Source organism: Podarcis filfolensis (genome assembly GCF_964270895.1).
Source record: "Podarcis filfolensis genome assembly, chromosome: 3".
Lineage (NCBI taxonomy): Eukaryota > Metazoa > Chordata > Lepidosauria > Squamata > Lacertidae > Podarcis > Podarcis filfolensis.
Window position 1 is genome coordinate 89,313,632 of NC_139606.1, and position 25,376 is coordinate 89,339,007.

The window sequence follows — 25,376 nt, forward strand, 5'->3', positions numbered from 1 at the left end:
AAAGGGAATTTAAGAGACCGGGTGTAAGAGACCAGGGAAGACTCTTCTGGATGAGGACACACTACTACTCCACTATTTAAAGGAGTGGATGCAGCAGGCACCATTCCCTTGCACAAAGATGCATCAACCTGGACCCACCTGGTCAAGCTCTCCCCGCCCTGGCTAGTTCAAATCAGGACAAGGGATGAGAGAGCAGGTTGTAGGCAGAAGTAAACATCTTGTCCATTTTTTCAGGACTCTGTAACTGAAACTGATTTCACAAAACTGGACAAGCTGTTGCATCTGACACTTCCTGAGTTTTACAGTAATAGTGGAATACAGGTATATGAAAACAATAGTGGCATAGAAAGAAATCCAGTTTTAGTCACAATTTTCCCCAGGGCTGGGAACCTCAGGCCCAGTGCGAATGCAGCCCGTTGGGCCTCTATATATGGCCTTTGGGAATCTCTCCAGGTCATGTCTTCTCTCCTCAGGCTACATGCCTCATTTGCTCTACATTATCCATCCCTTCCTACCTGGAGAGTGTCCTTGGATTCCGATCATGCTTCTTGGATGGAAGACAGAGAGGGGTGTGTAAGCATGTGTTGAAACTAGTCAGCTCTAAAAAGGTAAAATTGTAATTTATCGCTCTACCCAATTTTACCTCTGGTCTAGTAAACCTCTGATATGCGACCCCAAAAGGCTGCCCCAAAGTGAATACAGTCCTTGGTCAAAAAGATTCCTTTTGCACGATTTACATGCTTTAAGGTTGAGCAATGTTGTGGGAAGAAGGGATCCTTTGATAGCTTATCCCTTCCTTTCCCCATTAGACACATTTCCGAAATCTACAAAGCTGGCATTTAAAACAATAACCCTTTTAAAAATAATTCAGTCGCATTCCCAAGAAAAACAAGAGAACCTCCACAAAAAGCTATTTTAATTCACTGCAAAAGTTCACAGTGGTATAATGTGGCCTCTTAACTTCCTGTTTAATATTCATACAGACTATAATACTTTTAATAGTAGTGATTACATAATTAATAATTATAGCAATTATTATAATAATGGGCATAAATCATTTTCCAGACTAGACAAGCAGGGTGCTGGAACTGCCTTCTTTCTCAGAGGTTTTGGAGTCAGCCTTTCATAAGGTCAGTGGGCAGTTTATAGGACTGCAAGGTGCCTGGGCTCTTTGTTCAAGAAGGCATTTGCAATGTGGTGCCCCTGCCCACAAGATCTGCAACCCTACACACATTTATTAGAGAGTAAGGCCCATGGAACACAGTGGAGGCTCATTTCCCCTCCTCTTCCTACAATCTGTAAATTTGTGGAAGGAGGATGTGGGTAAAGAACAAAAGAGGCAACTTTGGTGATGGCAGAGGGGGTTAAACTGAGCTGGGCCTTTCCAAGCTGTGGAGATTTCTCAGAAAAAGCCAGAGCTTTCCCCAATGTTTCTTTCTGAAGGCTCACAAAGAGTTTGCCTATTACAAACTGTTGAGTTTTCCCCATTTCTAGATGGATGAGAAGGTTAGTGGAGAATAAGTCACTGCGAGGGAAAAAAGAAAAATAGAGCATATTTTTAAACGTGAAAGAGGAAGAGGAATAAGTAGTAAGGTCGTTTGAGCCAGAGAAAGGAAGAGTAGTGATTTGTTGTCTTCTACACTTACCACGGTGTGTACTGTGACTAATAAGGTTATTTTAGCTACAGAGAAGTGCTCAATAACTCAGCACCGTCATGAGAAACTGTTTGGCTAGGGTGATAAAAATGGCTTATTATCAATTACACAGCAAGTTAATTAATTTTTGCCAGTCAACCTCCTCATCAAGTCTTTCTCACTATAATGTGCATTTGTTTTTCAATTAACTGAGTATTTAGTGGGGGCGGGAGGGGCACTGCATCTTCTTTAACCACATACTGAGATGACAATAAGATGAGTACCTGGAGGACATTCTATTAGCACTGAACAACAAGCACTGTCATGTCCGGCCTTACTCACTCAACCACCTTTATCCAGAGGCAATGCCAACTGGTAGCCCTCCCTACCCAGGCGTGGAGGGGCAGGCTGAACCACAGTGGCTATGGGAAGTACGGTTATTTCTCCTGAAATAGTGCAGCAATGCACAGTGGCCTCCATCTATCAAACACATTGGTTACTAAAGGTAATGAGGAGGAACAAAAGAGACCTGACCCTACTTACTCCATGGCTAGAGAACACTAGGGATTATTATTATTAAATAATAATAATTCTGGTGTCCCAAATTAAGTGTTCCACATAAAGTAATATGCTTTCCAACAGTTAACATTGTTCTGCAGAGAGGGGAACATAATGACTTGTTTTGCAATTAAGCCTAAGTGCACAGAATAGATATGTACAACAGCACCATGCAATGTAGCATGTTGGCCAGTAATTTAAGTGGGAAACACTGCATAATTAAGTGTCGTGTCCTAATCACTTGAAAGATCTGTGATAAAACACATTTTCAAAGAGAAGGATGTGTGTGTTGGGACTGCAAGACCCAACCTGCCACAACATTTGCTGCTACCAGCTTGGTTTAAGGAAAGGCAAATGTGGGACAGCTGCTTAAACTGTCCACCATAATCTAATACAGAAAAGTGGGGTTTTCATTCCAGCCTTGAGTCTAGTGCTTCTCAAGTACAGATCTCAAAACAGTTTGCAAAAAGCCAGATCCATCTCTTAAATGGACCACTGTACAGAAAAACAATCACATCTATCTGCCTCACTTAGCTGAAACTGAAGCTGGTGCTACGTGGCAGAAAATTGAGGTGGGTATCAGCTTATGCTCTCCTGAAGGGGCAGAATGGAGAATATTAACTCCACAGTCCTGCACCCTTACATGACTCCATAGTTGCTGCCCTATATGCTGGAACACACTCTTAAAATGTGTTTGTGATTGTGTCTTTCTTTCTTCAAATCCCTCAGCTTTTAGTGGTTTTTTGTTTTGTTTTTGCTACTACATTTAAGTTGGGTGCATATTAAGCAAATGAGAAAGGCCTGCTGGATGAGGCCAGTGGCCCACCCAGTCCAGCATCCTTTTTCCACAGTGGCCAGACAGATGCCTGTAAGCAACCTTCAGGCACAAGAGCACTCTTCCTCCTGTGGTTTGCAGCAACTGGTATTCAGAAACATTACTGCCTCCGGCCATGGAAACAGAGCGTAGTCATCATAGTCAATAGCAAATTGCTAGCCTTATCCTCCATGAATTTGTCCAGTCCTCTTTTACAGCCTTCCAAGTTGGTGGCCATCACTGCCTCCTGTGGGTATTTTTCTATTGTGAAATGTTTAGATTATAGACTCCCTAGGGCAGAGACCTTTTACCTTATTGTGGCAACACTATAATATGCCACACATACTTGATGACACTATATAAATGCATTAGTAAGATAATAACAACACAGTCCCAGACTGCAGGTAAGAAACACATTTCTGAAATGTTCCCTACATTGAAAAGCCATCTTTTTTATATAGAAAGAAGAGAGATGGCTGGTCAAGAGGCCCTCTCCCTGATGTGCTAGCTTTCTTCTTGCATCAAATTTTGTAAATTTAAACTCAGGAAGCTTTAGCCCTTCACCCCATGCTAGTTATTATCTGATTGGAAGGGACTACATTGGCAATGTATGTGAAAACAGCAACCAACACACTACACTTAAAAGCACAGTAGCTACCTGGTTATTCAGGTGGGGGCTGTTCACATTGCCTCCATGGTGTACATGAGCACTGCATCCCCTTTTCTGAGACATCAAAAGCAGACAAATTGCAGAAGCTGCCTGAAAACAGATGCAGGAACTGGTTCTTTAAACAGCAGGTGTAGGAGGAGTCCTTCTGGGGCTACAACTCCCTTATTCCAGGCGATTAAAAAGGTTGATTTTGGAAAGAAAAAACAACAACCTCACACAAGTCTAGAGGAAGACTGTTCTGGCAGATCTTGGCATTTGTTTATAAATGGGATCATTTATCATGCTCATTTACTAAGCTGTTTTTAAATAGGACCTCTGGCCTTGTTTAACAGACATTTACTTTATTATACGAGCTAAAAAGGAAAGTCATTAATTTTTAAAGAAGCCACAGCTTTTAAACAGAAACATCTGGCAACTCATTGTATTTGCTGAGCCCATCAGAATAAACTGAAAAACCAGTTTCCTGAGCTGTTAAACCACTTGTTTGGGATTCATCTGAATGAAAAGCAGCATAGAAATATAATAAATCAAATCAAATCACTTATACACATACATTACGTGAAGGCCTCTCACTTGACTACTTGCCATTAATTATGTTTGAGGCAGGACAGGCATCAGCATTCTGGAGCAACTGCCCAAGTTTGCAGTTTTCCACAAAAAATATTGTATTATATGTTTGTTTTTCTTCCTTAGCTAGCTAGCTTAGCACCAAGGTATCACAAATCACAATCTGTTTACAAGAGTCAGATGGCTCTAAGTCCATCTCAACTAGGGATAAGGGAGAAATTCATTTCAGTTTGCTTTTATAGGTGCACCCACCTAATTTACACTTTCAAAAACAATATGTGAAACAAAACATAGCCATCCTTCAAAATTCGCACTTCTCTGAATTTTGCAGTGCAATTCTGCAACCAAGTCATGTGTAAAAAAATGTATATACTAGGTTAAAGTGTGCATAAGAATGCATATGTTAGTGAAAACAGCATACAAGAGGCATATGTGGAACACTAATTTGCAAAGAAGGAGAAGGAGAAGAAGAAGGAGTGTATATTAGGCAAAATTGCATAGCAAGTTGTGTACATGAGAGATTTTGACAGGAGCGAGCCAACAGTAAATCACACTGAGCAAACGGATATGCACAGGATCTGTTAGGCCTAATGAGCACAGTGACTCAAATCTTGCCCGAAGCAGTTGCCAAAACTAAAGGTCCCCACTTCCCTACAGCTGGCTATGTCTCCTCCTGTCCAGGATGTGTTCCAAGCAATCAGAGACTGCGCCTTTGCTCCTCCTGCTTCATGCCTCTCCTGGTTCTGGGAGACCAGAGGGGAGGGGAGCTTTTTGCAGCAGTAGGGGTAGACAACCATGACTCTTCACCAGCCTGACTCATCTCTGTCTCTTGGCCTCTCTCCTCACCTGCTTCAGCTTCTGTCTCTGATTCCAGACTTCTCTCTGCCACAAACTCTCCTCACTCTTCAGTTTTGACATGTCCTCTTCCCAGTCTTCTCCCTCTGACCATTCTTAGCCATCCTACCACCAATCTCTGAGCCTTCTTCCCTTGGGGGTTCCCCAGCTGGTTCTTCCCACTATTCTTCTGCATCCAACCAGTCCATGACATATTTGCACTAAAATGCTGCTGAAGTTTCATGGAATTTGGCTGGGTTTTTAAAAATATTATTTGTAAACTGATGAGGAAAAGTGGAAAACTGAAGAGTGGGAAACCAAGAAAAACAAAAAACGACAGATTTGTCCATCCCTAATCTCAACCCACCTCCAAGTGCCTCCTTCAGCAAACTGCCCCCAGGTCTTGGTGCTGAAATGGCACATTGTCAATTGGATACCAAGCTAAATTCAGTGCACTGGTACTGGTGCACAAAGCCCTAGACAGCTAGAGACCAGAATACTTTAAAAAGTTTCCCTCCTTACATATCCAATCAATTACTGCAGATAGCATCTTATCCAGAGGTCCATTCTATACAATATAGGAATTGGGTCTTTAGCAACTACCCTTTGGAATTCCCTCCTGTTCCAAATAAGACAGGTCCTATCTCTGTGTGTTTCTTTGGCACCTTCCTCTTTCAACAACCATTTAAAGTTGCAATCTTTATCCCAGTCTGTTTTGTATGTGGAATTATTATTTTATGAGTGTAACTGCTTTGGGGTTCTAGAACTGTACAGTGGTACCTCGGGTTACAGACACTTCAGGCTACAGATGCTTCAGGTTACAGACTCTGCTAACCCAGAAATAGTACCTCAGGTTAAGAACTTTGCTGCAGGATGAGAACAGAAATCATGCTCCTGCAGCCCAGTGGCAGCCGGAGGCCCCATTAGCCAAAGTGGTACCTCAGGTTAGGAACAGTTTCAGGTTAAGAACGGACCTCCAGAACGAATTAAGTTCTTAACCCGAGGTACCACTGTATATTTTATTGCTGTAACCTATCCTGGGACCATGTGGTAAACAGCAGGTAAGAAATACAATAGAGTAGACTTAAACCAAATGATCACAACAGGGCTACAATGCTCTAATCCAGCCAAGCTTTGACAACCAGGTTCAATCATGCCGACGCAGTGTTCTATTATTTTCATTATCATTCATTGCTTGTTAATTCCAGTAAGTGAAATGAATATCTCAATGGAGTAGTCTGATTCATCAGAGTCAGATGAATAAAAACTGTTTGGCCCTCTGCCTACATAAACTCCAATTAGCTAGTGCTTTGTAAAATAAGACCAGCCAGCACTGTTTCTAAATCATAATTTTTATGATAATTATATTCTTAAGATCCTATGGAAATGACTCAGTGATGTAGCACGCCATACACATAATAGAAAGATATCGAAGAAGACATAGGCAAACAGCTAGACATAGTTTCTTGTCATTTCATTGTGGGGGGAGAGCACTCCTTGCTGATCACTTTAACTGAATTAAAGCAAACATAATAATTATCTGCCTTCGAATTGAAATAAACTCTCAGAATTGAATACTGGGATGGCATCTCTCTTATCTTCTTAAATTAGAAAGCTGCCCAGCTGATGATGTCAGCCATCAGTTCATCACCCCTTCCCCTGAGGATTGTTTAACTACAGCAGGAGTTCCATGGTGATATAATACTTCCAAGATGCATTTACAATGTATCTTACTATACAACTTCTAAGCATTATGCAGCATCAATATATGTTACATAGGGGCATTTTAGAAGTAGCACTTACCTGGTAATGAAATGTGGTATGTAAGAATATTCAGAAATTTAAGAACAGTTCAAAATCTACATCTGTGGTCCACGTATTATATTAATGACTTTAAAAAACCCAACCTCTTTCCCTATGGCATAAAGCGTTTTGCTAACATTACAGGTGACTTGGCACACATTTCAAAAGTCAGAACAGCTATGGAACCTAACAGATGTGGCAAGCACAGTGACAAGGTCCCTTGCTGGAACAAAGCCAGGAACTTTATGGAGAGAACCTTAATAGATAACATCCTTTTGTTTACTCCTGTGTCCTCACTGCTACCCCTTTCCTTCTCAACCCATAATGGACTAAGGAGCAATCCTAACTCCTGCCTGACAGCAGTGGAGCTGAATAGAGCCCCCGCCTCATCTGAAGCCCACAACGAACAGAGCAAGTGTGTGTGTGTGTGTGTGTGTTTCATCTCATTTTTTCAATGCCAGGTTCAGGCTGCTGCAGCAGAGACTCCTGGATCAGGTTCATTGCCTGTACCTGGACCACTTTTTGATCTTGACCTATTTAATGGTTTTGTTTGTTTGTTTGCTTGCGTGCTTGCTTTGCTGACTACTGGTGGCAGAAATACCACAGGTGGCAGCTTCAACCTACCAATGCAGTGCAGTGATGACTTCCGAACTAGTGGATGCCCATGCCAGCAGAGCTTCGTCAAGCTCAGCCAAGCAGAGACACATACACTATAGCCACACACACACACACACACACATACACTGTGTGGCAAATTGGAGGTTTGGATTGGAATTGGGATGCTGGTATGGAAAATACATCAAGAGACATGGAAGGGACAGATTTGGCAGCTTGGTTTTCTAACCTAGATGCACATGTTTGTTTTTTTTTAATTACTAAAGTTCTGACATCAGTCATTGTCCATTTTAAAAAGTGTTGCTAATTGTGCCCTAACATGCTTTAGGGTTTGCAGTCCATCTTTAATATCTATTCTATAGATTCTATGGCTTGGATTCTAAGTTCTAAGTCCTTCATGTAACGGTAGTGTTGACCCCTGCCAGTTCCCCCTCCATTCCCAAGTGTCCTCCAACTCCCAGGAACAGATTTTAAGTGGGAAGGCAAGACAAGAAAACTTTTGTTTCATGACTGAGAACTCTGTTCTGCTTACGGAGTAAAACTTAGAATCCAAAGCTCAATATGGAGGCCAAATGGCCGAAATATTGGGAAATATTGGAACAAGAAGGAGATAAATTGAAATTGCAGAGTTTTGAGAAATTAAAAGATAAAGTGCGAGACTGGTTTCATTATTATCAAATAAGAGAGGCCTATAATTTGGACAAAAAAATTGGCTTCCAGGTGGAAAAATCAAAATTGGAAACAGAATTGTTAGATCCCAAAACTAAGATACTTTCAAGAATGTATAACTTGCTGTTAAAATGGAATACGCAGGATGAAACGGTTAAATCTGCTATGATTAAATGGGCACAAGATATTGGTCATAACATTATGTTTGCTGACTGGGAACAGTTGTGGACCACCGGTATGAAATTTGCGGCATGTAATGCCTTAAGAGAGAATATTATGAAAATGATATACAGGTGGTACATGACACCAGTCAAGCTTGCAAAAATATATCATTTGCCCGATAACAAATGTTGGAAATGTAAAGAAAATGAAGGTACATTATTTCACCTTTCGTGGACGTGCCCAAAGATTAAGGCTTTCTGGGAGATGATCTATAATGAAATGAAAAAGGTATTTAAATATACCTTCCTGAAGAAACCAGAGGCCTTTCTCCTGGGCATAGTCGGCCAATTGGTGCCAAAGAAGGATAGAACTTTCTTCATGTATGCAACAACAGCAGCAAGAATACTCATTGCAAAGAATACTCATTGTGTCTTGGAAGACACAAGATTTACCCACCCTGGAAGAGTGGCAGATGAAGGTGATGGACTATATGGAATTAGCGGAAATGACTGGCAGAATCCGAGACCTGGGAGAAGAGTTGGTGGAAGAAGATTGGAAGAAATTTAAAGACTATTTGCAGAAACACTGTAAAATTAATGAATGTTAAAAATGATGTTGGATTGAAAATAAGTGGCATTAGCAACAAAGTTAATGAGAATATGCAAAAATGAATTGATAATGGATAAAAATACAGAGTTATAATATGTTAAGATATAGAGTTAAGATAAACGAAAGAGGGTAAGGATTTGCTGATTTGATTATTTAAATGGAAATACAAAAAGGGGAGGTGTGAGGAGGTCAAGGAAACAAGCTAATGAGTTTAAAGTTACAAAAAATGGATTTGTTTTTAACTCTTTTTTATCTATCCGTTTTTTGTATTTTGTATTTTTCTTTTTCTTTTTTATGTATTTTTGTATGTTTTCTTTTTTTACCTTTTTCTTTTCCTATTTTTTTGTATTCTGTAAACCTATGTTTTTGTAAAATTTCAAGAAATATTTTATATATATATATAAAAAACTTAGAATATAAGCCTGCATCTTCAAGTACTTGTCTTGCAACAAATTACCATGGCTTTATTTTCCACTTTTGAAGTGTTTCACTGAAACCCTTTCCCCCATACTCAGTGTATATATGAAGGTTGTTGTTGTCTAGTCGTTTAGTCGTGACCCCATGGACCAGAGCACGCCAGGCACTCCTGTCTTCCACTGCCTCCCGCAGTTTGGTCAGACTCATGTTTGTAGCTTTGAGAACACTGTCCAACCATCTCGTCCTCTGTCGTCCCCTTCTTCTTGTGCCCTCAATCTTTCCCAACATCAGGGTCTTTTCCAGGGAGTCTTCTCTTCTCATGAGGTGGCCAAAGTATTGGAGCCTCAGCTTCACGATCTGTCCTTCCAGTGAGCACTCAGGGCTGATTTCCTTAAGAATGGATACGTTTGATCTTCTTGCAGTCCATGGGACTCTCAAGAGTCTCCTCCAGCACCATAATTCAAAAGCATAAATTCTTCGGCGATCAGCCTTCTTTATGGTCCAGCTTTCACTTCCATACATCACTACCGGGAAAACCATGGCTATACATCACTACCATGGAAAACTCCATGGACAAAGACAACAGGCATATATGAAGGTGTGTTGTATAAATTATGATCATGCCCTAGGAATGTCACTGATAAGAAGAGTGGTAGCAAGTATTAGAAGGCAGAGCATGAGGTCTTTGTGCTGCTAGGACAACATCCAAAGAAAGGCTCAGGGTGCCAGTGTATCCAGGAATGGCCCAACATGTGCATCATGAAAAGGTGGAATTTCAGGGCTAGCTATAGTTGACTGGACTTTGCTGATGAAATGCCTTTTCCCACCATCTCATTATATCTGATCCCAAATTCTACCTACCTAGTTGGACGAGCCCCCTACTGTGTCCAGAAACTTGTTCTAGAACCTGCTACTTGCCCTACTGGCCTGCCAGTAGATTGAGAACCTGAATATCATTGTCCTAGCATTGGTTGGAACCAAAGAAAATAGAGAAACAGGTTATAGGATGCATCTGGTTACTTGATGCATATATCACAGGTTTTGTGAATTTATGTAGACAAGGGCATTTTACTAAGCTGCGAAGCATAATATTACACATATACTAAACCTCTACTATTAGTGCCTGGGATGGGAGGAGGTTTTAACTTGAAATATATCCTCACTTGAAATACCTTTACAATCTCCAAAAGATTCCATGTTTTCCCATGAAGTTATATAGGAGAGGGTTATGGGTTACAGATAAGGGACACTGTTGAATTGAGGAAAAACCTCCTTCCTCCTTTGAAAGCAGTGGTCCAAATGTCTGAGTTATTTACATTTATGGCAGAAAGTATAGGGTGTGCAATTTGTGATGCGGCTAAAGTTCATGCAACACATTGCCCTGTCCTGGACATGGGTTATCAAAACATCAAGAGAAGAGGGGAGTGTTGTTGTTGTTGTTGTTGTTTTGTTGTTGTTGTTGTTGTTTCTATCTCTTTGCATTGTTCTCTTCCCTATAAATCTATGGAAGCCACTCACTTATTCAAGAGACAGTAATAACTGATTCATACTGAAGGGCACATAAGTCGTTATTTATACATACTTATGACATACTAGACATACTAAATGTTTTCATTTCATTCTATATAAGAAGCCATTCAGTTCACAAAAATTCTAGGTAATTAAGTAACACACACACACACCCCTCTCAAGAAGATTAGCAGACTAACCCACACATACCCCAGTTCTGTATTTTAAATAAATACAAACCTATTGCAAAATTAGCAGGCATATGCAAAATTAAACATGTTAATCTACGGGTACTGCCTTTTTGGAGAAAGCTCATTAGAGCATAAAGGCTGTACTAACAAAGCTTCCACTGTGTCACTAATGAGGCTAATGCCTCTGAATTAGCTAGTTTAAGAGTGAATATTTTCTTTAAGCTATAAAGCAAGTTCCTCAGTACTTTACTTCAAAAAGTCAGGTACATTTACCATGTGTTAACACCTCTGTTATGTCCTTATTGGAGAAGCTAGTATCCTTTCAGATTTTCTTTATATAAGCTATATTGTTACATTTCTTTCTAGATGGTCTATACTGATGTGCTGAAACATTGAGGAGACCATGAGACCATGGAGAAATCACTGGATGGGGTTCCCAGAGCAAACAATGTGACAAATGCCAAGATAAAATTTAGAATTCAGCTCTTCTGCATTTTTCTGATGCAGCTGTCCTGATTGTGTGCTATGAAGACAAAGCAGAAATGTTCAGTCCTGAACAGTCTTTACTGCTAAGCAAGGCTGGCCTATCCATGAGGCATGGTGAGGCAACCATCTTGGGCAGCAGAATCCATGGGGCAGCAAGATCCATGGCCTCCAAGAAATGCATTGCCCACTGCTGCCACAGTGACAGCAACAGTTATGGTGTGCTCCTTGGAGGTCAGATCTGCTGCCTCCTCAGCAGCTTGCCCCACAATTCAGCCTCTTGGAGAACAGTCTCCTCCCACCCTTGTTCTCACTGTAGATCCTTATTCCCCATCGTTTGTTCCTGATGCAGACTGTCACTCACCCTTTCTTCTCTGGCGGGGAAGGGACATTTTGTGGTTCATCTCAGATGCCAAAATGTCTTGGGTCAGTCTTGCTGCTAAGTCATCTCAGTGACACAGGAAAGAGTCACTTTCAAAGTCACTTAAAGTACACCCAACACACCATTAAAGTGCATGGCTTACCCCCCAAAGATTCATGGGAACTGTAGTTTCCCACTCCCAGAGCTACAATTCAAAGTAGGCTTAACAAACTACAGTACCCAGGATTCTTTCAGTATTCCAAGAATGGTCACATCGTAGATGTGTATAACCACCGTATGATCTTCGGCTGAAGGGCAGTATAGAAATATTATTATTATTATTATTTAATTAATAACAATAAGCCATTATTATATTTCTGGTTTTATTTTTGGTTCCTTTCCTAATTAGCTTTTGCATAGCTGTTTCACACGCTGACACGCTGCCCATTCCTTATTTTAGCATCTTACATATCAGGGGGAATAGTCCTGAGAACGACATCTGAAAATATAGTGAGAGCTATGCAAAACTGGTTCTCAGATATGTGGCTGCTGCCTTCAGCACTGTTTCTTTTCTTTGCACTGAATACAATCAATGTTACTCATCTGACTTGAACTACCCAACTTCTATGTACACTTTTATCTTTCTATCTGGGTATTTCTTATTATATTCACTCTAGGAAGTTTGATGTTTCTTTGTTGCTTATTTTCTTGCAAGCCAATGCCTTGATTTATTCTCTCTAGTTACGTTAATATATAATATTTTGTTCAGGATTATCGCTTTATTATCCTGTAGTGTCTCCCTCATCCTTCTCTGTCAAAAGGACCATAAATTAAAGTCAGCAAGCATTTACAGTCCAATAATTCATTGTCTCTGAATGCTAATATTCTCACTGCCTAGCTAGGTCCCAGAACATTTTGTCCTGTGACCTTTTCGTCTCAGTACCTCTGTGAGAAACAAAAAGGAAGCATCTAACTAACAGAGCATGTAATTCTTTTACATTTATTGTAACTTCATCAGATTTGGAGAGCTTCAACCCCACAAAATAAATTTACATCTCAGAGAAAAAGAGAATCACTGTTTAGACGAAGTATATATATTTTCTGCTGCTCATACCAATAATATTTATATCATACAGTTACGATATGATGGCTCAGGAAATGTCCAAAACATTTGACTAATTAGAAAGTTATCACACTTTCTGCATAGCAAGTTAGTTACAAATGGTTACCCACAGAGATCTGCATACATAGAGAAGGTGCAATAAATCTGGAGAACATTCCTTCTAAATAAAATTCAGTGAACGGATTTGTACAAGAGTCACATGAAGTCACATTCATCAATTTAACTGAATTCATTTAAAGCCACTAGAGAGATATATCTGGCTGAGGCCTGAATCCAGAGCCAAATCAGGATCCATGCCTCATTCGAGTCAGGATGAGACAGTAGCAGGTGTTATCCTATGCTAGGAATGTCTCCCACCAGGATCTTCAAACAGAAATAGATGGTGGGACAAATTTACTCCTACTCACCATCTATGAATGGAGTTGAAACGGGAGGCAGCTAATTGGAATCACATTTTCAGGAAACAAACAGTAGGGGTTGAAAATACTATGCCTAATTATTTAAGATAGAAGCAGACCACACACAATACTTCTGTGCCAAACAGCTGTAAGCAAAATGATTTAAAACTGAATGGAAAATGCTCACTGAAAGAGCAAATTTTTCAAGTCATCATCCACAGACAGAAAAGGAAACAGCTAGCTGTGAATCACAAGACTACAGTTCTCCTGAAGAGGCTCTGTCAGGGTTCACCTGGAGTTTTAATGGTTACTCCCAGCCTGCTTATCTGACTCCACAGCCTTCATGCAGCACTCCCAAAGCAACCCTTTTAGGGCATTTTGAAGTCATAACCTGCTAATGAAATATTAGTGAGAGCAATCTTAAACCACAGTGCTCTAATTATTTACACCTTAGAGATAGTTCACAAATGTAGTCTCCTCATCAAATTCCATCCTCAGGATCAAATTTCAACTTGCGTGTAATGTGACTAGATAAATACTTATTCCATGGTGGATTACAGCAAAATATCAACAAAATACAGAACTGGTCAATACCAACATTTCTTTTTAAAAACAGAAACAATTTTTGAACACAGCAGGATACACCACAGTGGTAACATTACCTAACCTCTTCCAAATGCTTGCACAAAATGGTTGACTTAAACTGACACTGAAATCCAAGTAAAATTGGTGGCAGGCACACTTCTGAGGGGCGGGCATTACAGAGGCCAAGCACTACCAATCCAAAGACTTATTTTCTTGTCATGACAACATGTACTTCCCCTGGTGGTGAAACAACAAGAAGGGCCTCCCCCAGAGACAGGCTGGTAAAGAAAAAGGTGTTCCCTCGAGTTAAAAGAGATAAATGGAAATGCTTAGTGTGAATTTCTATTCCCAGGAGTTCCTAGAGGGCAGCCCTGATACTTGGGATAGTGCCTTCTCCTGGTGCGTGGGGGGGGGGGAGAGAGAGAGAGAGAGAGAGAGAGAGAGAGAGAGAGAGCTAGAAGAGCAAGGATAACCCTTTAATCCCCATAATGACACATGGCTCAACAATCCCACCACTTCCCCAAGGAGCCATCTGAAGTTTGCGAAACTGAAAACAGCCCAAGTGAACACCAAAGCTCCAAAGGCAGCTGTCTGTGCTTCAAAATCTCTGCATAATACCACTTTCACATGCTTCTCACGGGCATCCCTTTGGGTCCCTCTCTCCTTCTGAAGGGAAGACCACAGAGGAAGAAAACGCAGCCATGGGAGAATCCACTGCTAGAGTTTTCACAGTTCATTGCCCTTCTAGGGAAATAGTAATTTTAATGTCTGCTGACCAGCTTGTTGACCTCTCCTGTCTGAATAGGTGTGAACCACCTCTGGGGATGGGATGGGGAAAAGATGGAGCAAAGACGTGAGGAGGAGAATGGAGAGGTAAAGAAATTTAAGAGTGAGAGGGGGAAAGATGTGAAGAGGAAAAGCTGAGCTCTTAAGCAGTACAGCTAAGTCCCAGCCTTCAAAGTGGAAGCGCTGGTCTAGAGAATGGGATGGCTCCTTCATCTAGATGATGTCATTTGAAGAAGGACCTTGCCTGCATGCCAGGAGCAGGCACCGTCCTAAGTTCTAAGGCTGCCCTCTAGGATCCTCTGGGGAAAAATTAGCAGTTTAATTAAGGCAGTTTCGTCAGAAGTCACAAGAAGTTTGAATGTCGTTTTCATTAAAGCCCTGCAACTGAATTCAGAACACACACTTGCATGGAAATAGCATTGTTACACCATGGCATAGCTGTCAACTTTCCCCTTTTCTTGCGAGGCATCCTATTCGGAATAAGAGAATTTCACTTTAAAAAAGGGAAACTTTGACAGCTATGCACCATGGCCTGGTGTTGATCCTGAAGACATTTGAACAAAGAGGTTATAGCAAAATCTTAGGGTAGATTTCAATGTCTATGCTGTTTGTTCAGTGGTTGACATTATCACACAATAGCTTGTTTGCTTAAAGTTTCATCACATATTCGCCTTGTCACTTTCTAACATTTGTTAACAGGAGGTCCTCACATGTGTATCACGGCTTGTTAAGAGATTTTTTTGAATCTATCCATTAACATATCAGTTCTGGTTTGGGTTGTACAAATTATACAAGTAACACTTCCAGAGACTAATCGACTTAAAATGTTGTTCATAAGATTGCATATCCTTCTTATTAGTCATGTAATTTTTTTTCTTGTAACCTTTCATAGCAAACATTTTACATCTGCCCCAACACCTGCTGAGAAACAGACCATAAGCTCAAAATAAAATCCTATTCCTTCTGGAGTAATAAGACTTCGACCATCGTGTTCAGTGAATACAGATTGTTATTCTCACCTTCTGCTGAATTTTCAGAGTAATCCCTCTCTGGGCCATCCAAAAGATGGAGCCGTGAGAATTCATCAGCACTCACTCGGTGCCAGGATCTGTTATGTCCCTCCTTCATCGGTGGGGAATATTCTAGATCACAGTGCAATTCAAAATTGCAGTCAAAAACTGGAAAAAAGAAAGGAAAACAGAAAGTGAACATTCTAAAATAAATAATACAACTAACTCTGCCAACAAACAACAGATATTTCATTGCCATTGTTATAATTATTTTGCCCATTCCACATTAGGAAAACAGACCATATCACCATATGTTGAGGATATGTATTTTCTCACTGTGATTCAACTTCAGTCTGTACTGGGAAAGAAAATAGATCTCTACACCTAGAAATGAGATTTAGGAAAAGAAGCACATATGGCTATGCCGTGCCATCAGAGCTCCTGCTCCAATACATCTATTTCTATTTTTGTTTTATTCCTTGTTGAGATGGGCAGTCCATCTGCAGAAAGAGCAGCACAGAAACAATAAGAGGAGCAAACCAAATTAACGGCACCATTTCAAACATAGCATGTTGCTCTCCTTACTCCTTTTTCTTCTTTTATTTTGTTTTCTTAAAGAAGCACTAGATGAGGTGTGTTTTTCCTTGAAATTGCAGTGGTAGTGTGTTTTAGTTCTGCTTAAATCTTTCCCGCCCCCCTTTTTTTGTGACTCGAATTATGTTTGCCCTCAGTCTACAGTTGGCCTAGAAATTTCAGAACTTTGGGGGTGGAAAACTGCTGCTCTTAGGAGATTTTCATTAACATCTATTCTTCTCGTCCCAGGATAAGATTAACCCAAATAATTGAAGTTGACACTAGCCAAACCAGCCAAGACATTTTTTAAACTTCAATTAGATTCTCTATTAAACATCTCATTTCTTTCCAGCCTGCATAGATTTATGAGCTTCACCCCATTCTCTTGGAGGCATCATACCTTTTAATCCTAAGGTTAATACCCTCGCCCTTTCTCTGATCTATTTCAGATAATTCACCTGTTTAATGACAAAGTGAAATGAATGAGCCTTTTTACATTTTTCATTCTACTTTCTTTACCATACCATACTTTTGTGACATTGCTAGCACCTTGTTCACTCTGGGTACCCAGCAATAACACACCACCAAGCAGCACATCAACGAGGAGAGACATTTTCAAAGCAAGGTGGGCCAAATGTGTGGCAGCAGTGTGGGATGCCCACCATACCTACTCTGAACCTCCATGTATTTATCAGCTTCATGCGCATGCAGCCCTGTTATGTGTACAACCTGCATAAGTTCTCTCCACATAAATGGGGAAAACTGGGTTCTTAGTTGCTTAGGGAGAGCCTGTGCATGTAATAAATTATATATGCATAGTCTCTGTGCACACGGAACTGATAGACACCCAGAAGTCACAACTGAGGAAAGTAGATACAATCCTGCACTCATGCACACACATTCAGTATACACAGTTTCTAACAGTGTGGGCTGGGTTTTCCTTAATATCAGAATTACTTCTTATGCCCTAAGCTATGGTGTCATGCTCACATTTGACTGTCTCCTTAGTCTGTGATATGTAGGCACCAGCATGTGGACAGTCCTGCTTTTGGGTGGCCTCAGCGTCCCTTCCAGCTCTATGATTCTAGGAATTGCGAGGAGGTGAAGCTAAGCAGGTAAATGAGCCCAAAAAATAAGTGAGTCAGCAGGTAACAAAGCAGCTAGGCTGATAAGTTTGAAAGGAGATGAGCAGAGAGGCAATGAAGCATGGAAAGAAAGGGGCGGTGTTAGGGAATACCCTGGGGGGGGGGCAGGGACCCAGATCTTTTGTTCCAGGCCACAGATCTCCTGCCCTTCCCCGACTCCCCTGATTTGTTTGTTTTTTTAATGTGTCTGTAGGCTGGCCAGTCACAAAACATAGTGCTGGTGAGACTGCAGCCACCCACCATATTCATTTATATTTTACCTTAAAACATAAGCAGCAATCCTTTTCAACAGATTTTGGGCTGAGGGGAGACTGTTTCCCAAGTTGGCTGCCACATAAAAGGCCCTCCTCTAGATCAGGCATAGGCAAACTTGGCCATCCAGATGTTTTGGGACTACAACTCCCATCATCCCTAGCTAACAGGACCAGTGGTCAGGGATGGTGGGAGCTGTAGTCCCAAAACATCTGGAGGGTCCGAGTGTGCCTATGGCTGATGACTTCAGCAGACTGCCACACAACCAGGAGGGCCTCATGAAAATATCTTAGTAAGCGGACAGGTTCATAAAAGGGAAAGTGTTTGTTCAGGGACCATCCATTCCACTCTAACCAACCACCTACTAAACCTGTTTAAATAGCAGCTGTTGGGGAGGGCACTAGCTTCTCTTCCTACCCCCATCAAGGCCATTCCACAGGGGAAGAAGAGGTTTAAACTCATTCCACACCCAATGAAAATTGCCACCCCTGCACATGCATATGTTATTCTCCCCAGCAGAGAAGCCTCAATTGGCTTCTTATAAAAATAACAGGCACTTAAGTTGTACTTGGTATCCATAAAATTGATGTTTCTAGGCCGGCTGCAGTAAGACAGGCTTTAATCTGGTCATGTTAGTCTTTCTCAACAGTGCTTTCAATTAATGTTCGGGTCTATACTGGAAAATCAAAAGAAGGAATGACAAAATCACTACTGCCTAATGTCTGGTACATAGTATCTCATTATTCTCATAAGATTAATACTCCATATTCCTGGTCTGGTCTATCCTCAATACATAGAACTTTGAAAGGGATTTCAAACAGGACACATTTTCCTTTGAAAGGCACTGTATTTATTTTATGTAGCTTAAAGGTACGCTCTTAATTAAAAGCTCAGATGAAGCTAAGATTAGGAACCCAATTCAGCATAAGTGCACATTATACATACTGTATATGACCTCATTTGTAAGCTGCCCTTTCTTTTGCTCCTACCATTTTTTAGTTTGCTGTCACAAAAATGTACTGTAGAACACATATGATTTCTTTTAGCACTTGTGAGTGGTGAGTTGTTCATAATTAGAATTACTATTTATACAAGTTGAGGAACATTTCTAATGCAACACCACAACGTCCTGTTTCAGTGTATACAAAATACTTGCTATTTAGCTTGGGTGTGGTGCGAGGTGCATTCAGCCCTTTGAAGCTGTTCATGTTTAAATAAAAGCCACCTTTTCCTCCAAGCTGAGGAAAGAAAATACGTAAGGGAAAGTAATTAAATTTAATAGAAAAACCAGGAGAGTTTTCCTTTTTATGCTGCCTCTAAAAGACATGACTAGATATGGAATTTTAGGAAGTAGCTACAGTGCATACTCAGTAGCTTTGTGCAGTGAGATTTCCAAAAGATTTATATCAGTATATGTTTATGCAGCAGCTGTATGAAATCCACAGATCGTAAAGCCTTGGGAGGAATTGCTACGGTCCGGTGAATCACAAATCCAGATTCTCCATTTACACTAAAACAAAAGGCTTTCCTTTTCAAGTCTTTTGACAAAGACACCAAAAGTTTAGGAAACTACAAAAAAGTGACAATTTATCACAAACTGTCTACCAGCACAATTCATCAGAAATCATATTTTTGGTCTTCGTTAGAGTTGTTCTTCAGAAATGAATATCTCTGTATCAAACTGAGGCTGCAATCTTTAGCATAAGTCTAAGGCGTAAACCTTGTTTGTTTGTTTGTTTGATTGATTGATTAAATTTGTGTACCACTCTTCATTTGAGATCACAGGATGGTTCACACCATAGAAATACAAAATGAAAACACACACCCCAAAACTCAAGAACAAAAAATGGTTGAGGTCTGTGGGATTTACTAAACACGTTCAGGACTCGACTGCCATGGTAAATATTGTGCAGGGGAGAGAAAAGGCAAATCTCTTAAAAGAGAAATGCGTGCATAACACAGAATGAGAAACGACACGCACAAAGCTCAAATCATCTAGTCCAGTGGTTCCTAATTAGTGGTCTGCAGATCCCAGGGGGTCTGCATAACCCACCCAGGGGTCCATGGTACTTACCCATCAACTGTCCAGGACATCCTGTACTCTCACACAAGATTGCAGCACCCAAAAAACATACATTTTGGGGAACCATGCTCTTCCACAAGTCATGTGACATGTTGGAAGGCGAGGTGGCTCCATTCACATAACAAAAACTACCACAGAGATACCACTGTTTTCAAAAGTAGGGGTCCATGGTTTGACTTTTGAAAAACCAGGGGTCTACAGTACTTAGCTAATTCAGAACCACTGATGTAATCCTGTCCATTCAAGATCTGACACTTTAGTTCTGAGGTGTTTTGAATGGACAGGCCTCTGAGCATACTGATGTGCCCGTGTTCTGGCATGCTGTTTGGTCAGCATGTCTAGACTACAAGTATCAGGCTGTTGTTTAATTTCATTTGCATTTTTACTGGCTGTTCTGGGGTATGAAGAGTTTGCTGGGAAACCACAAGCATGTGACCCATGATCAACCTCATGCTCCCATTCCAGGGGAATTCATATACTCCCTTTCAATATATAGCCCATGTTCACTACTGCAAGGAGCAAAGCTAGGCCTATAATTCACACTGGCCTGGGCAAGTGTAATCCACAAATACTTGCATAAGTACAAGCAGTATGGACAATGCTGAGACATTTTTACTACAGTAAGTCCTGCTAAATAAATATTCAAGGATATGCATTAGGGAGGAGACAGTGTTTAAATTGCTTTCTTGGGAGAAGTACTGTTTGGTGAGCCCTGGGGACCTCTATTAACACTGGCTAACCTCTATATACTTAATTTATAATGCCCATAAGCTTTTAATTCATGACAGGGAAGTGACATATTGATTTTCCAGTTACTAATTTCAAAAGCAAAGCCAGTTTGAAAGTTTCCCTATTTGCCTTTTGACAATACCTCTCCCACCTCCCTAAGAAGGTGCATGGAGGTGGTATCAGAGGTGTATCCTGCTCCCTGACTCTTCCCATTCTGGTAATTGAATGTATCTTCAGAGACCTAGAATGGGAAGGCAGGCATCCACACACAGCTGGGAAAGGTGATCCAACTGCTAGCATTGATTTCAGTGTGGGATAATTGATACGTTTGCTCGTGGGGTCAAGGAGTAATCCTGGGGTGGGAGCTGCATGGGCAAGCTGAATACATGCAGCAAGGAATTCAGAGATGCACCTGAAGATTCACTAGGAATGGAGATGGGGCGATCTCTTCCTAGACCCTTTCAAGTAGAGGGGCTAATTTGCCCTGGCTCTAACATATATAATAGAATCATAGAGTTGGAAGAGACCACAAGGGCCATCGAGTCCAACCCCCTGCCAAGCAGGAAACACCATCAGAGCACTTCTGACATATGGTTGTCAAGCCTCTGCTTAAAGACCTGCTTAAAGAAGGAGACTCCACCACACTCCTTGGCAGCAAATTCCACTGTCGAACAGCTCTTACTGTCAGGAAGTTCTTCCTAATGTTTAGGTGGAATCTTCTTTCTTGTAGTTTGGATCCATTGCTCCGTGTCCGCTTCTCTGGAGCAGCAGAAAACAACCTTTCTCCCTCCTCTATGTGACATCCTTTTATATATTTGAACATGGCTATCATATCACCCCTTAACCTCCTCTTCTCCAGGCTAAACATGCCCAGCTCCCTTAGCCGTTCCTCATAAGGCATCGTTTCCAGGCCTTTGACCATTTTGGTTGCCCTCCTCTGGACACGTTCCAGTTTGTCAGTGTCCTTCTTGAACTGTGGTGCCCAGAACTGGACACAGTACTCCAGGTGAGGTCTGACCAGAGCAGAATACAGTGGCACTATTACTTCCCTTGATCTAGATGCTATACTCCTATTGATGCAGCCCAGAATTGCATTGGCTTTTTTTAGCTGCCGCATCACACTGTTGGCTCATGTCAAGTTTGTGGTCAACCAAGACTCCTAGATCCTTTTCACATGTACTGCTCTCAAGCCAGGTGTCACCCATCTTGTATTTGTGCCTCTCATTTTTTTTTTGCCCAAGTGCAATACTTTACATTTCTCCCTGTTAAAATTCATCTTGTTTGTTTTGGCCCAGTTCTCTAATCTGTCAAGGTCGTTTAGAAGTGTGATCCTGTCCTCTGGGGTGTTAGCCACCCCTCCCAGTTTGGTGTCATCTGCAAATTTGATCAGGATGCCCTTGAGTCCATCATCCAAGTCGTTGATAAAGATGTTGAATAAGACCGGGCCCAAGACAGAACCCTGTGGCACCCCACTAGTCACTCTTCTCCAGGATGAAGAGGAACCATTGATGAGCACCCTTTGGGTTTGGTCAGTCAGCCAGTTACAAATCCACTGAGTGGTAGCATAGTCAAGACCGCATTTTACTAGCTTCTTTACAAGAATATCATGGGGCACCTTGTCAAATGCCTTGCTGAAATCAAGGTAGGCTACATCCACTGTGTTCCCTTCATCTACCAGGCTTGTAATTCTGTCAAAAAATGAGATCAGGTTAGTCTGACATGACTTATTTTTCAGAAATCCATGCTGACTATTGGTGATCACAGCATTCCTTTCTAGGTGCTCACAGACTGTTTGCTTAATGATCTGCTCCAGAATCTTCCCTGGTATTGATGTCAGACTGACTGGGCGGTAATTATTTGGGTCCTCTCTTTTCCCCTTTTTGAAAATAGGGACAACATTTGCCCTCCTCCAGTCTGCCGGGACTTCGCCTGTTCTCCAGGAACTCTCAAAGATGACTGCCAGTGGTTCTGAGATCACATCTGCCAGTTCTTTTAATACTCTTGGATGCAGTTCATCTGGCCCTGGAGACTTGAATACATCTAGACTAGCCAAGTATTCTTGTACTATCTCCTTAGTTATTCTGGGCTGTGTTTCCTCTGTTGAATCATTTGCTCCAAATTCTTCAGGTCGGGCATTGTTTTCTTTATCGGAGAAGACTGAGGCAAAGAAGGCATTGAGGAGTTCAGCCCTTTCTGTGTCCCCTGTTTGCATTTCACCATCTTCTCCTCTGAGTGACCGCACTGTTTCTTTGTTCTTCCTTTTGCTACGAACATACCCATAAAAGCCTTTTTTGTTGCTTTTAACCTCTCTAGCAAGCCTGAGTTCATTCTGTGCTTTAGCTTTTCTGACTTTGTGTCTACACGTGCTGGCTATTTGTTTGAATTCCTCTTTGGTGGTTTCCCCCCTTTTCCATTTTTTGTACACATCCTTTTTTAATCTTAACTCAGTTAAAAGTTCTTTAGATAGCCACCCTGGCTTCTTTAGGCACCTTCCATGTTTCCGTCTCATTGGTATTGCCTGAAGTTATGCTTTTACTATCTCCCTCTTAACAAACTCCCAGCCATCATGAACTCCGTTTCCTTTTAGTATTACTGTCCATGGGATCTCACCCAGCACTTCCCTAAGTTTTATGAAGTTGGCTTTCTTAAAGTCAAGAAATTGAGTCCTAGTACGCTTGGCTGCTCCTTTCCGCTGTATAGTAAACTTCAGAAGAGCATGATCACTCGCGCCTAATGATCCTTCCACTTCTACCCCACTAACCAGGTCATCAACATTGGTTAGGACCAGATCTAAAATGGCTGTTCCTCTTGTTGCTTCTCCCACTTTCTGGACAATGAAGTTGTCTGCAAGGCCAGTGAGGAATCTGTTTGACCTTATGCTCTTGGCTGAGTTTGACATCCAACAAATATCCGGGTAACTGAAGTCCCCCATTACTACTATCTCCCTTCCTTTTGCATGCTTGGCCATCTGTTCCAGGAAGGCCTCATCTATGTCCTCCGTTTGGCTTGGGGATCTATAGTAAACTCCCACAATGAGGTCACTGTTATTCTTCTCTCCCTTAATTTTGACCCAAATGCTCTCACTTTGGCTTTGAGGTTCTAAATCTTGGATCTCTTCACAGGTATACACATCCCTGACATATAACACCACTCCTCCTCCTTTCTTGTCTGGTCTGTTTCTCTGAAATACATTGTATCCCTCCATTATTACATTCCAATCGTTGGACTTATCCCACCAGGTTTCAGTGATGCCTATTATGTCATATTTAGTTTGCTGTACCAAGAGCTCAAGCTCATCTTGTTTATTTCCCATGCTTTGCGCATTAGTGTACAGACATTGAAGTCCATTAATAATTCATATGGGACCGGAGGTTTTCACAAATAACTATTTAGCATTTAAATTTAATTGAAATTCCTGCATTGTAAGGAGTTGGACTTGATGACTCTTGGGGTCCAACTGTACAATTCAGTGGTCCTGTGTCTTTGCTTTTCAATGAGACATTGCTAAACTAGTCCAAATAAAACACTTGTGGCCTGGTGTATCTTTGGCCAGGGTTCTTTTTCATCTTAGAATCACATTCTAATTGTGATCAGGAATTCTGATCCAGGGTACATTTGAGAAGGCTAAAAATTACTTAGGTTCACTGGTCACAAAGTGGTAGTGCAAGGGCAAAGTCAGTAAAAAAATCAATGAAATGAAATGAAATAGTGACAGATGAAAGTGGAGATTAGAATAATCAGCTGCCAATTACTGACATCATTTTCTATGGATATCTAATCTTTATTTAATAATGGCTAAATTCTTTGCCACAATAATTTTTTTTGTGGCAGGGAGTTCCAGAGTTCAGCTTTAATTCTATAGATCTGTAAAGCTGCAATGGAAGATGCTCAATAGCTTTTGTGGAGGAAGACAGCCTTGAAGTCTAAAGAGGAGCTCAGCCTTTAAAAAACCTGCACTCAGTCTTTTGGGTGTTAACTGAAAATTCGAAGGTCTGGGTTGTCTGAGCACATGAGATGAACATGTCTGAAATCCTGGAAAGCTGCTGTCAGTCAGTGCTGGCTTTGATGGACCAATGCCCTAATTTGATATAAGGCAGTTTGCTGGTGTGTGTCACTTTTGCATGGGTTCACAGTGAGTCTACTCCATCCTGTTCCTTCCTTAACTTGTAATTTTCTTTTTAAATCCACATGTAAATTCAGTTATTTGCATATTTTCTCTCAAAATATGCTTCTCTAAACACTTTGCTTCCAAATATACCTTTTTTTAAAAAATGCACGTTGATACTTTCCCTTTAGCTGAGAACTATATCAGAACGTTTGAGAAGTACAAAAGCTGACGGATAACTATCTGCACATTAGTCTGTGATATGTAGATCAATTCAGTTCCTATAGGAATTCAAAAATATTGAGTCGCTCAACCATTCCTACTAGAGTGGATATTGGCTACAGGCCTAAAAGAGCAGGAAAGGGATTACTGCTTCTGTTTGCTTCAGTGAGTACAGGAGGGCATGAGAGTACAGTCACTGAGTCAGCTACGCCAGGCACTATCTCTCAGATGAACCTTTTTTTTAAAAAAAAAAAGGATAAACTTTTAAGGATAAGGATAAACTGTGATATTCTCATGTGTTCCCTCTTAGGCTCTTTGAAGGTAGGGTAGGATATAAGATGTTGTGAACTGCCTTGAGATCTATGAGCCTCTTGGGCTTGCCAGTTGGAAGGTCAGCAGTTCGAATCACTGCAACGGAGTGAGCTCCTGTTGCTCTGTTCCAGCTCCTGCCAACCTAGCAGTTCGAAAG

At 41.1% G+C, this 25,376-nt stretch overlaps 1 protein-coding gene across 1 annotated transcript in view; it reads right to left on the reverse strand.

Annotated features, from left to right (window-relative positions):
• ALK (ALK receptor tyrosine kinase) overlaps window positions 1-25,376 on the reverse strand; it is a 574,962-nt gene that overhangs the window by 381,086 nt on the left and 168,500 nt on the right. The window contains exon 3 of the mRNA XM_083604448.1: window positions 15,808-15,966. Within this exon, the coding sequence (XP_083460574.1) occupies window positions 15,808-15,966 (159 nt within the window). The remainder of the gene's footprint in view (window positions 1-15,807; window positions 15,967-25,376) is intronic.